Source organism: Harpia harpyja, chromosome 10 (genome assembly GCF_026419915.1).
Source record: "Harpia harpyja isolate bHarHar1 chromosome 10, bHarHar1 primary haplotype, whole genome shotgun sequence".
In the NCBI taxonomy this organism is placed as follows: Eukaryota; Metazoa; Chordata; class Aves; order Accipitriformes; family Accipitridae; genus Harpia; species Harpia harpyja.
In genome coordinates, this window is record NC_068949.1 from 27,728,402 (window position 1) to 27,740,589 (window position 12,188).

A 12,188-nucleotide genomic window follows, 5' to 3' on the forward strand; every position below is an offset into this window, starting at 1 on the left:
ATAAGGTCATCTTCCAGTTTCCTTCCTTGAGTCTTCTCTACCCCTTTTCATATTGCTTACTCTTGTCTGGCACTCAAATGAAGAGAATAATCTAGAGTTATAGGGGATGTCAGAGTCTTTTCATGCTTTCTGAAGTTTTGAATAAGAAGTTTTTTTAATTTGTCTTGTGTGAAGAGTTAGAAAAGCAAAGGTTTTGGCTGTGCAACATAGTACATAACATTGGTCTGCAAAAATGCTGAGATTCCATTGCCATTGCAGTAGTACATATGTAAAGAAATAAGTACCCTTGTTCTGTCTTTTTATAAAGAAAACAACGTAACATACTGACAGATGTTAGTATGAGGTGTTTCATGTTGACCTAGAGTTTGCACTTGGCCTTGATGTTGGTTTGGCTGTTAGATACAAATCTAGTGTTAGAACACAAGTGAATTATGTTGTTAGTAAGAGTGATGGGAAGGTGGGCACCCTCAGAAAACTTTTTAAAAAAACCGAAACAAAAAAAAAAGTCCAAAAAGGTAGTGACAATCTTTGAGACAGTCTTTGAGTATGTTGTTAAGCATGCTGTTTCCAGTAATTAAGATAAACATTTTTCAATGTTATTACCAAAACTTTCCTCAGGCAAAAGAGCTTTTCCAAAGGGAGTTTAACTTTAGTCCTTCAAAACAGAACTTCAGAGTTTTGTAAACTACAAAGAGTGACTAAAGTGGCTTTAATGTTCCACTATTCTCCTCAAGTAAAAGTTTCAAATTACAAAGATAAGTCTTTCTGGAGCTTCACAAGCATTTTGTATTCATGGTCCTTTTTCCCTTTTTAATACAGGCAATTGCTATTCTGTCGTGTAACACTGGGCAAGTCTTTCCTGCAGTTCAGTGCTATGAAAATGGCTCATTCCCCCCCAGGACATCACTCAGTTACTGGGCGACCCAGTGTAAATGGATTGGCATTGGCAGAATATGTCATCTACAGAGGGGAGCAGGTAAATAGCATTTTGGTTTAGTTTTTCAGACTTTTTTTTTTTTTAAAGGTGTGTGGTGTGTTGGGTGTTTTTCTTACTTTCAGGGTGCTAGGACTTGCTTTTGTCTTAAAACAAACTCCAGCTGTAGTTGCAGGTGAAAGGATTGGTGTTTCCTGAATGCTCGAGGCATTTTTACCTTTGACATTTTGCCTTTTTTTTTCTTTGGCATAAATATTTTTTTCCCTTCTCTAGCAAACATTCTGAATTTATCCAGAAAATGAAGTAATAATAAAGAATGTGTGTGTCACTCTTCCAGGCTTATCCAGAATACTTGATTACTTACCAGATTATGAAACCTGAAGCCACCACTGAAGCTTAAGACAAATTACTTGTGGGAAATCATCAGACTTTGGATGTGAAAATACCAATGGCTGCCATCCGCTTAATTACAATGAGTTGTTGAAAAAATTTCATCCACAGGTGGTACGGTAGCAAATGTGAACGAAATATACCATTTTTGACTTGATAAAGCTTTAATAATGTACAGTATGTTTTTCTAAAATTTCAGAAATGTCCTCTTTTTCAGCACTTTAACAGATACCATTCCAGGCATAAACTGGGGTTTGGCTGTGCTAAATTATAAACAAAAATTAACTTGAAACAATGGTTTTATACAATACTGCATTGAAATTTAAGAGAAATTGTAATGCTCTATACAGGAACTCATTTTACTAATATTGTGTTCTTTAAAACACTGCATTTACACTGAAAACGTTTTCATTTGTAAAACTGTAAATAAGAGCTTTTGTACTAGCCTGGTATTTATTTACATTGCTTTGTAATATAAGTGTTTTAGAACTGCAACCTTGTACAAAATGTTTTTTCCAGATGTTGGTTTGTTCATCTGTGTTTTCTCATGCACGATAGATTTGAAAAGCCAATTTTTTTTCAGGGTTTATCACTTATTTGTGAGGGAGAAAGCAAATTTTATCTGAAGAGGTTTAGAAATATCCAACTTTAGATTGAATACGCAAATTTTTGTTCTGTATTTTTATTTATGAAATATACATTCCTGAGAATGATGGGCTATGAAAATAGAATGTTCCAGCTGAATACTAAAGTGTTTTTCCACCTACTTCCTAGAGTTGCATATTTTATTTCTGTAAAATGTCTTCTGAAGTTTTTTATTTAACTATAGGTATAGTTAACCTGTATCCTCACTTCAAGGCTAGTAGACCTTGCAAGTTACAGTTTTAGTAAATTATTTTCTTTGAATGTAGTAGGAAAATTAACCTCAAGGAGGTCTTTCTTGAGTTCCTCTTGCTTACATTTAAGCCGGGAAGTTAAATAGTTTATTCCTAATATGAGGGCAAACAACTTGGCCTTTTTTGTATGCTTATTTTGGTAAATTAATCTACCTGTTGATGCCCTCAGGATATGAGTGTTGTGACGTGGAAATGTTAAAAACCATACTGTCATCTCCTGTGTTTCTTCCATGTTAACATTCAAGCTGTAGTTGAAGCAGGTGTGTAGAAGTGTGTTTATCTGCAGTGCTTTTGGCTGAGTGGAACTGGTTGGGATGCAAGGTTCTGCTCCCTGTGGCTGGCCGGCTGGGTGAGGAGTATATAAGCAGGATGAGCAGCTCTTCCACAGCAGCAGCTGCCTTCAGTAGCCCTGATATAAGACCACTTGGGCAGAGGAAGAGTACAAAAGGTACAAACTGCTGTTCAAGTCTCATTCAGGGTTATTGAATGCAGCAATCAGCTCAGTCAGCCCTATTGTAGCTCTCTTGTGTATTCTGCTTCTCTTCCATCTGCAGTTTTTACCTACATATTTCAAAAATATGTAAATACAAATTATAGTTCATTTGAGGTTAAAGTGGTTAGGAATATGTTTTAGTTGTTTTATATTTCTACATACAGGATACTATCCCAGAAGACAATTTGTTTGCAGGGCATGTTATCATACCATGGTTTTAAATGTAGTAAGTGGTCAAGATAATGAAATCGTCTTGCTGATGTGGTGGTTATGTGATTATGCTCTATGTAAAAATGTATTGAACTTTACCCAGTTATGTGGGAAATCTGAATAATAAGATTGCATAACTCTTGCAGAAAGTAATATTGGCTATGAATAAAAAAGGCTTTGATTTTTAGGTACTTTCTCCCAGCATGTTGCCTGTTTCTTAGGTATAGTAATGCTGGAATTGGTGTTCATGCAAAATCTGTTAAGTATGTTTAAAACTTTTTTGTTGTTGCTAAAATGCTTCATTCTCTATGAATGATCACTTAATGTCTTGTAAAATATTGTGGTATGATAGCATTTTAAGTGGTACCACAATGTTGTTTTTGTCTGTTTGGGGATTTTTTGAGCTGTTTTTTTGCATGACATACCTTGCACTCTGAAGATGGAAGCTGTAATGATTTGATAATACTGACTATTGAGGTGAATCTTTAATCTCTTGTGCAATTAGTTCTGCTTTACTCATCCTGAAGTGTCTTTACATGTACTGTATAACATTCCATATCCATTTAACACTAAATAAATTTAATTCACTGGTTTTCTGGTAGCGTGGGAGTAATTACAGATGCAGTATGTCAACCCATTGTTCTAAATGTAAGCATGAACAAAGCTATAGCAAACTACATCATTAGAGGGGGGAAATTAATTGCATTAAATAGAAAAGCTTTTAATGTGGATGAAAAACTGTAAATACTGTGGAAACTTGTAGTTTGATATATAGCTAACAGCTCTAGCTACCAGTGAAAATGTTTTAATAATAAATCTAGAAGTAAGCTTCAATTTACGCATTTAAAACTCCATTATATGGTCCAAAACTGAAAAAGAAAACTGCTTTATGTTGGTTTTGTAAAATGAAAAGTAACCTGAAAATTCTTACCTTTCAGATAACTGCATAGGTAGCAGGATGATGCATACATGAGCAACAGCAAAAGTGCTGCTTAGATCACGTGTAGTATCGCCAATAAGTAAATAGTTTTATTTCAGTAGGACCACTTATATGGTAGGAGATTTCCAAAACCAGACTTGTATAGAAGATTTAAATAGGTATGAGCACTAGAGGGCAGGAAAGCAAATGTTTAGTAAGATCGGGGGTGATGAAAATCTTTAAAGTATCTTGGGAGTACAACTTCTAATAGAATTGCTTCTGAAAATTCCACAAATCTAGGTTGTAAAAAAATGAAATTTAACTTTCCATTCTGCATTAGTTTTTTAAAAACTAAGTAGTTAGTATAAAAACAACTGCTGCAACTAAGCAAATTGAAAATGCGAGGGATTTTTTCTTAAAAACTTTACTCATAACTTAGTTCTTAGAAATTAAAAAATAATATAGCTAGGTTCTTCTGTCATATAAAACTGAAAAACTTGAGATTATCCATACAATGCACGTTCAAGAGGTATGTTGGCTCTAATTTTGAATGGAAAAAACTGCATAAAAGGAGTTGTCCCTGTCTTTTCTACCCTGAACTTGCTCATTAAACACCATGATGTGTGTGTATACATATGTGTGTGTATGTATGAGTACACATACACACACTTGCTCACTCTCACTTATTTTATTCACCAGGAAGCTGAGAAAAAGTTAAAGAAGTGACTTTTCCGGCAGACCACCATTGTTAGCGAGTGTGCTGCAGCCTAGGAGCCATTTCCCCTTCTTCTGCCTGTCTCCTGAACTTGAAGTAATAAAACAGTTTTCTCTTTTGCTGAAAACAACAACAGAATCCCATGGGTGGCTTGCCTTCTGCCTTACAGTAAAAAAGTATAAAGGCTTGATTTGTACTCATCTAATGCAACAATACAGCAAAGACTGCCTTCTTACCTTCAGTGAACTGGAAAATCAGACTGACTGAGGTCTGCGCTTCTGTGGTTCTTGGAGTTGTGCTTTTCCTGCACCCACTGAAGTTGCAGTAGGAGGTGGGCATAGTGGCAGCAAGGGAAGCGCTATAGTCGAGGGTGTAGAGGGAGGTGCGTGCCTCTTCTTGCCCCTCTCCAGCAAGCATAAGCAAGGGTACTTCTGAGAGTATCAAGGGGTTTCTTCCCTCTGCCTGTGGCTCACTAGATCAGAAAAAGCTGCAGGCAGCCAGAACAGAAGCAAGATAGAAAAAGCATGTAGATGACTGGTTTGAAGTTAACATGTTCTGCCCTAAAAAGGGGCAAGGTTGGTAACTGAGAGAAGACAAGACAGGAGGGGAGAGGTAATAAAAGAACTAATAACCTGTAAAGAAAGAAAGGCAAGTTCTACAAACACTGAAAAGTTATGGTAGGAATAACTAATATAATTATTAGGAATAGCCAAGATAATTGTGGTACATCAACTTCCCAACTTATGTTTGAGTTAAATAGCAAACAAGCATTGGTGTGTAGACATTACGGGGATTTCAAAATAGCTCTTCTTGAGAAGAACACACATTTAGGAGGAGAAAGTTGCAGCAAATTCAAAACAGTAACATTAGACCTGGGAAATAATGTGCACAAGAAAAAGAAATAGGGTTTAAAAACTGAACGCAAATGTCCTATACAATTCTTAAAAACATTTTTCTTAAAAACATTGGTTTTGAAGCATTGATTATCAGAGTCAAGCTGAAAAACCACAGTAGATAGCATACTAGTAAATTAAAGTATGTCACATTAAATTATCTGCCTGGATTCTGTCTACTGGTAGCATGTATATGGGGAGGTGGGAGTTATGGATTTTAATGTAGCCAGAAAATTTGAAAAAGGAAGTGGATGTCAGATCCATCTCTCCATCTGTAATCTTGATAAAACCGCTAAATTTATTCAGCCGCAACCCAAGTATGTTTCAGCTGGGGTCTTAATGGGTGGCAGCGAAGGGGATTGTGGTGGTTTCTTACATGGTACGATTGCAGCATACCCAATGCTACTGCATAACACGTGTGCAGTGACACAGCTATGGGAACGCTTGCAGGTTTTAAGTTAGGACCATTAAGAGTTTTCAGAAGGTCATAGTAGTAGTATTTGCAAACCTTATTATTTAAAATAGATGTAAATTGTTTAAGGAGCAAAAGAAAATGCACTAGTGCCTAAGAACACATGATTGAGATTTTTTATAGTTGGGAAAGCAGCCTCATGTCAGCTGATAATACTGTTTACAGATCTAGGTTGGTACATGTGGGAAAGGATTAACTTTGAATAACGAAGCTAATAGAAATAGCCTGAGAAATGGACTTGAAAGTAGTCACTTATTTCTGGGCTAGTGGTGTATACTTTTATGTTGTCTAGCTGCTCTTCAGAAAGGTAACATTTTCCAGCAATATATTTGGAAGCTTATTTCACAACAAGAAATTTATTCAATTTTGTGAGGCAGTGGGCATCGTAGGTCAATAGACAGGTATAGAAGTAGAAATTCTTACTAGCCTGATAAAGAAGCGGGTAAATAAATTATACAGGTAAATAGGATTGACATGTAAGTAGAACTGAGGTTACATGAACAAAGAAAAAGGATTTTCTTGCAGAAATGAGTAACAGTAAATCAACTAGTGTATATAATATTTATGACCCAACTGAGGAGGATATTGTATCTAATAGTTTTTAATTATTGAAGTAGTCAAAGTGGAAGCTGACAGCAGTTACATTAGGTATTGTTTTAATTAATGATAGAATCAACTACCAAGCAATCCAAAAGTGTCATCTTTAAATAAATAAATCTGTATATGATGAGTAATGCCTGATAGATAATGGTTCCCTATGTGGGAGTAATTTACTGAAGCACTGCTAACATGCAATGGAATAAATTAGATTTGGGTTGCTATTAAAGGACTTCATTTTGAATAATAAATACTCATTACAGCACCTGTTTTCCTAAAGTCTAATTCAGGATTTAGGGAAAGAACTGGGAGAACTTAGCAGTAGGTTACTAAAATGCAAAAATTTATGAATAATCAAAAAACTATATAAATAAGGGCAGTTTCACAGATAGCATAGTCCCACTAATAACGTGGGGCCCCTGAAGCACATAGTACAGAAAGTGTTATTTAATGCAAGGATTCTAAAACCAGGAATCAGACAAAGAAAGAAATCTGACTTCAAAATAAAGGGACTAATGGTAAAGTTTATTCCAAAAGATGAGGAATGTGAAAATGCACTAGAAGCTGCAAAACACGGGTTTTAAGGGAAGAAAAAGTTCTCCTATTGGGACTAGAGCTCTATGAGTGGAGAACAGGTTAGTGCATTACTAGTAAGATGGATTTCTAAATGTGCAGAACAGAGAGACCATGAAGAAAAAAATGGTGTTAAAAAAAAGCGGGGGGGGGGAGGCGGGCATTGACTGAGCATCTCTGAGAGTGGTGGCAGATATGTTAACAGAGAAAATCTGGTCAGTGGTATACCAGAAGATCTGAAATTGCCTGCCCAAAATTAGAATGAAAGGCACTAAGTGTCTTGGTAAGGAGATAAAAATAGAGAAGAGTGCTACTCTTAACTGTGATGAAGAATAAGTCAGGTTGCTGAATTTCTGGAAAAAAAAAAAAAAACAAACCTTTAAAGTGAACTTTCTATCCAACATCCTATTTATATATGCCATGTATAATCTGACTCAAAATGAGACGGAGTGGCAGAATGATGAGCTGGTGCTAGCACATTTCAAGCAATCCTCAATAGCAGCACAGAGCAAACTAGTCCCGGGGGAATTCTAATGGAAATAACCTGTTATGGGTAGGATTGGACAAAAAATATGGAAACCTGCTTTTTTTATGTAATTGTGTATTAGACCATATTCCAAGGCATTTCTGAAATACCACCTGCTATTACAAGTGTGCTGAATCAATTATAATTTGGGAAACACCTAACAAAAAGAACAGATGTTTGTAAAATATAAGAAAGAAATGATAGTCATTTCAGACCTGGACCAATTAAAAGGAATATTTCACACTTACTGTAAATGGAAAGATTTTTTCAGTGGCATGCTTTTAAAACCAGTTTTGGATTATTTTATACATATAAGTACCATGTATCTGCTGTAGGGGAGTAGTCGAGCAGAAATACTAAAATCATGACAATAATTTGCAAGAGATACGTGAACCTTGTACACGTGGCAACTTTTAATAGCCAAGGACTTGTACAAAATGGTCCGTAAACAAATAGTTAGGGATTTAGGTGTGCCTGCTTTCTGTCTTCTGAGAATCCCCTCCCCGTTCCTAGAAAATGCCAGCTTTTCAGTAAAGGAGTTTAACAAAATATACAAGTTAAATATTTCATATATCAGGTTTTGTTTGTGTTTATTTTTTTGAAAAGAAGAAAGAATAATGATGCGATGTTGTACAATTAGTAGCTTAAATATTATTAATTGTGTAATAGGGTGCGTTGTTATGTATTGCAGATGTTTAATTGCAATATCAATAAATAATGTATTTTCCTTAAAAAACTTTAAAAAATAATGCTTAATATGTCTCCTTCACTGGACAGATTTTACAGTATGGATTTGGGGGAGTTTGTGGTTCAGCATCTTTAACCTACTTGAAATACTGTTAAAATACTGGATTTAGACTCACTGACTGACTAGTTTTAGCATAATGAATTTTGTCATTATCTGTAAACACTGTGAAATTGCATGTATTTGCCTCAGAATTCTGTTATTTTCAGAAAAATTAAGCACAACTGTATTTACACATACCCTGATTTAGGAATACAGGTATTTTAAGGTTATTAACCACAACAGTGGCTTCTCAAACGCAGACACAATTCATCCTCCCCTGTTGTATCTGATTCTGGAGGTGAAATGTACCCAGGATTTCAGCAAACTCATGAAGTATGTCCTTTAGTTTTAAAACTTACTTTATTCTGTTTTCTTCTTTATCATAGCATTTTGTCTCTTTTGACCCAGTGGAATTACTTTATTTATTTAGCTGTGGGTACCTAAAAAAAGCCTTCCTTCGTTATCACTAGTTCTGCCTTATACCGAGATCAGAACGGGGTTTGGCATGCCATACTATAGGGAAAAGGCTGTACGCACATTTTGTCTCTCAAATTTACTTCCTGAACTAAGCTTTCGCTTTTTCACATCAGGAGGGGCTTGTGGGTAGTTCAGGAAGATTCTGGCGGCCAGACGACCTGCTGCTTTTCCCTGAGTGCTCCTGAGGGGTCTCTGTCACGTTCTGCATCGTCCCTGCCGGAGGTGGCTCCAGAGACCCCCGCTCTCAGAGATGTCACTAAACAAATAGCGTTGCAGCCTGCATTCACCTGAAAGACTCGGGCTCTCATCGGTGGCCTCGTGCACCTTCTCCCTTGTCACAGGCCACTTGCTGTGGACTTGCTGGCATTAAGGATTCCAGCTTCTTGGGTCAGAGTCTGCCCTGCTATGGACTCTAGGCCTCATCTGAAGAAGCACTAGAAGTCTGTTCTGTGTGGCCGGAGCTTCGTGATCTAAAATGTTTGAGTGATATGGATGGCATGTGACAGGAATACAGGTATCCTAAATGAACAGCAGTTTCCATGGGGATCTCTACCTATAGACAGCAGACAGCCCTGTATCGTTTTTATTGCTGGAAATTCCTGTTTCTCTACAGATGTTTCTCTACAGCAGTCTCTATAATTTTGCCTGGTTTCTTTTCTCAGCCCAACTCTGTCATAAGGCAATTCAACCCAGAGTTCTGTGATAGTCCCAGTATCTACTGAGAAGCTGAAAGGCATTTCAGTTTAGATTAAAGTGAGGTTTATCCAGCTTGCTCCCAGGTAACTTCGCACAAAAATATCTGCTGTGGCACTTTAATATACACCCTGTAAACGCAAATTATCATAGAATCATAGACTTATAGAATGGTTTGGTTTGGAAGGGACCTTTAAAGTCCACCCTCCCTGCAATGAGCAGGGACAACTTCTACGAGATCAGGTTGCTCAGAGCCCCGTCCAACCTGACCTTTAATGTTTCCAGGGATGGGGTATCTACCACCTCTCTATGCAGTCTGTTCCAGTGTTTCACCACCCTCATCATAAAAATTAGGATGCTGGTTTATACTAAAGAACCTAAATTGCAACTGGTAATTTTAAACTTTGTATTTGAGAAGGATAAAATGAGTATATATTTCTAGAAGTCTTTGATTTAGAGAACTTTGCTTGCTTTGAAATAGGATATTTCTGTTCTCAATGTTAAATCATAGGAGTGAGATCACATCATAATAAAAGCTGTTTGCCATTTTAAGTAGTTTCAAGTAAGTAAGGACTATCTGCCTGAGAGAAAAGGAACTATGTCCCACTTGTATTTATAGTTTAAGATTCAAGAAATTAAGTTGAGGAACATATACCACTAATTGTTAAGAACAAGATAGATTAATCTGCATACTAACGATGTAAAATGCATGTGAAATCTAGCTCCATATGTGGAAAGCAGCACAAGCGAGACCACCAGTTCTGACAATCAGTCATTCACATTTCCCACTGTTTTCCTCTATTGTAGCAAAATGTGAGAAGCTGCTCTCAGGCCACACAAACAATGCTCTTTATTGGTCTTTACTGAGGCATGATCAGGCATCTATGCTGAGACTGCCAGCCTCAAAGAAGTGTTACTGCATGACATCTGGCAGCCTGGTTTTGCTACAGATAGATTTATGAGCTGTGAAGGATGGTCAAATTAACATCTTCTGCATTCTTGATAGGATTAGGGTTTCTGGGACATGCAGCCATTTGCATATTGCCCTGACTTACCACATTAGTATTGTGTTCGTGGCTCATTTTAATAGATTTTTGTGGAGGGCTTTCTCCCTTCCCATCCTACTACTTTTCAGTCACAATTGGCAGTGACACAGCTGTGTTGGTTTAACAGACCTAGCAGAAATCACACTTCTTGCTCTGACTTCTTCCAGTTAGAATCTTAATGCAAATCAAGAGCAGCAGCAGTTGTAATAAGCTCTTTCACGCAGGGAAGGAAGGATGCTCTTCACTAGGGATGAGCTCGCACACACACACACACACACGAAGTTGAATGACTAATGCTTTTCTATGAGAGCCCGTGAAAGTTGTCCCCAGGAGTCAGAGAGAAGATCTGACCCAATCTATCTTTCTACAGCCTCAAGCAATTATTGAAGGTCTTGCAAAGCTTCATTTCATCAATAAAAACTTAACTAAAAATGCTATTAGCATTAAATGCCTGTCACTTTCCCTCAACCCCTCCCCACACAAGACTGCATGATTTTTTTTTTTTTCAATGCTGATCATCCAGTGTTGCTAAAATATAGCTTGTGCTTGTCACTAGACTGGAGGTGGCTTCAGTTTGCTGTGTGTGTGCGCTGAGTGACAATGGCCACGCACCCCTCAGCAGCTCCCCGATGGCCCGGTGCCTGCCTGGGTGGTGGCACAGGACAAAGCCTCTTCCTGGGGGGCGGGAAAGGGTCTGGGCTGCAGACGTTGAGCCCTGGTCAGCACCAGGGCAAGGCTGACAGCAGGGCTGGCAGAGGCGGCTCGTGGGGCCCCCCGGGATAGCAAAGCAGGCGAGGGCTGGTGAGGCACGAGCGTGGCCAGTGCCGGAAGATGCTGTAGGAGAGCACCCACGGATGGCCATCGTCCCTGCAAGCCCCTAGGGTGGCTCTTAGCCTTCAGGTGTGGGTAGGAGTGATAGCAGAGGATGTAAAATGCAGCTTAGATGCATCATCAGAGCCCCGTTAAATGCAAGGCCAAGGACTGTGTTTAATTCAGCTTCTGATCAAGATACTAGCAGAGAAGCTGTTGGCTCACGTCAGTGAGGCCATGATTTTTGTCAGAACAGAAAAAAAAATATCCCATTCTCTTCAATAGTCTAACGGGTTGAACTTCTTCTCTGAGTGATCAACCTCTTTAAACAGCTATTTTGTCTGCCGTCCAGCTTTGTTTTCGAGCTAGAAGTAAGCGGTGTAAGTGAGACATGCTGTGGCAGGACGCTGGAAGGGTGGTTTCGGCTGCACAGAGCTCACTGGCCAGTGGGCTTGGAAACAGCAGCAAGCAGCCAGCCCAAACCCAAAAATCCAGCTCCAAGCATTTACAGATAGAAGGCAAACAGAACTGCAGTTAATTCTGTGTAACGGGATAGATTTCAAGTTTTCGGTGATCTTTAGAGCCAGAGATCCATGGTCTTTCCATGCTGCAGCCGGGACAGCCTGGCAGCCTCTAGATGCTCTGGCGAACGTGTGTGAGGAGTTTGGTGGTTACTCTGGGTCATCTTAACTCTGCTGTGTAATTCACTGTACGTGATGTTAAGTGAAACACTGCTGGTAGCTAGTTTGAAATGACG

General features: G+C 38.3%; 1 protein-coding gene across 1 annotated transcript in view; it reads left to right on the forward strand.

The window, feature by feature from the left end:
- TNKS2 (tankyrase 2) overlaps nt 1–3,515 on the forward strand; it is a 34,573-nt gene extending 31,058 nt beyond the window's left edge. Inside the window, exons 26-27 of the mRNA XM_052798499.1 lie at nt 820–976; nt 1,272–3,515. Coding sequence (XP_052654459.1) covers nt 820–976; nt 1,272–1,334 — 220 coding nt within the window. The 3' untranslated portion in view covers nt 1,335–3,515. The remainder of the gene's footprint in view (nt 1–819; nt 977–1,271) is intronic.
- The last annotated feature ends 8,673 nt before the right edge of the window (nt 3,516–12,188 follow it).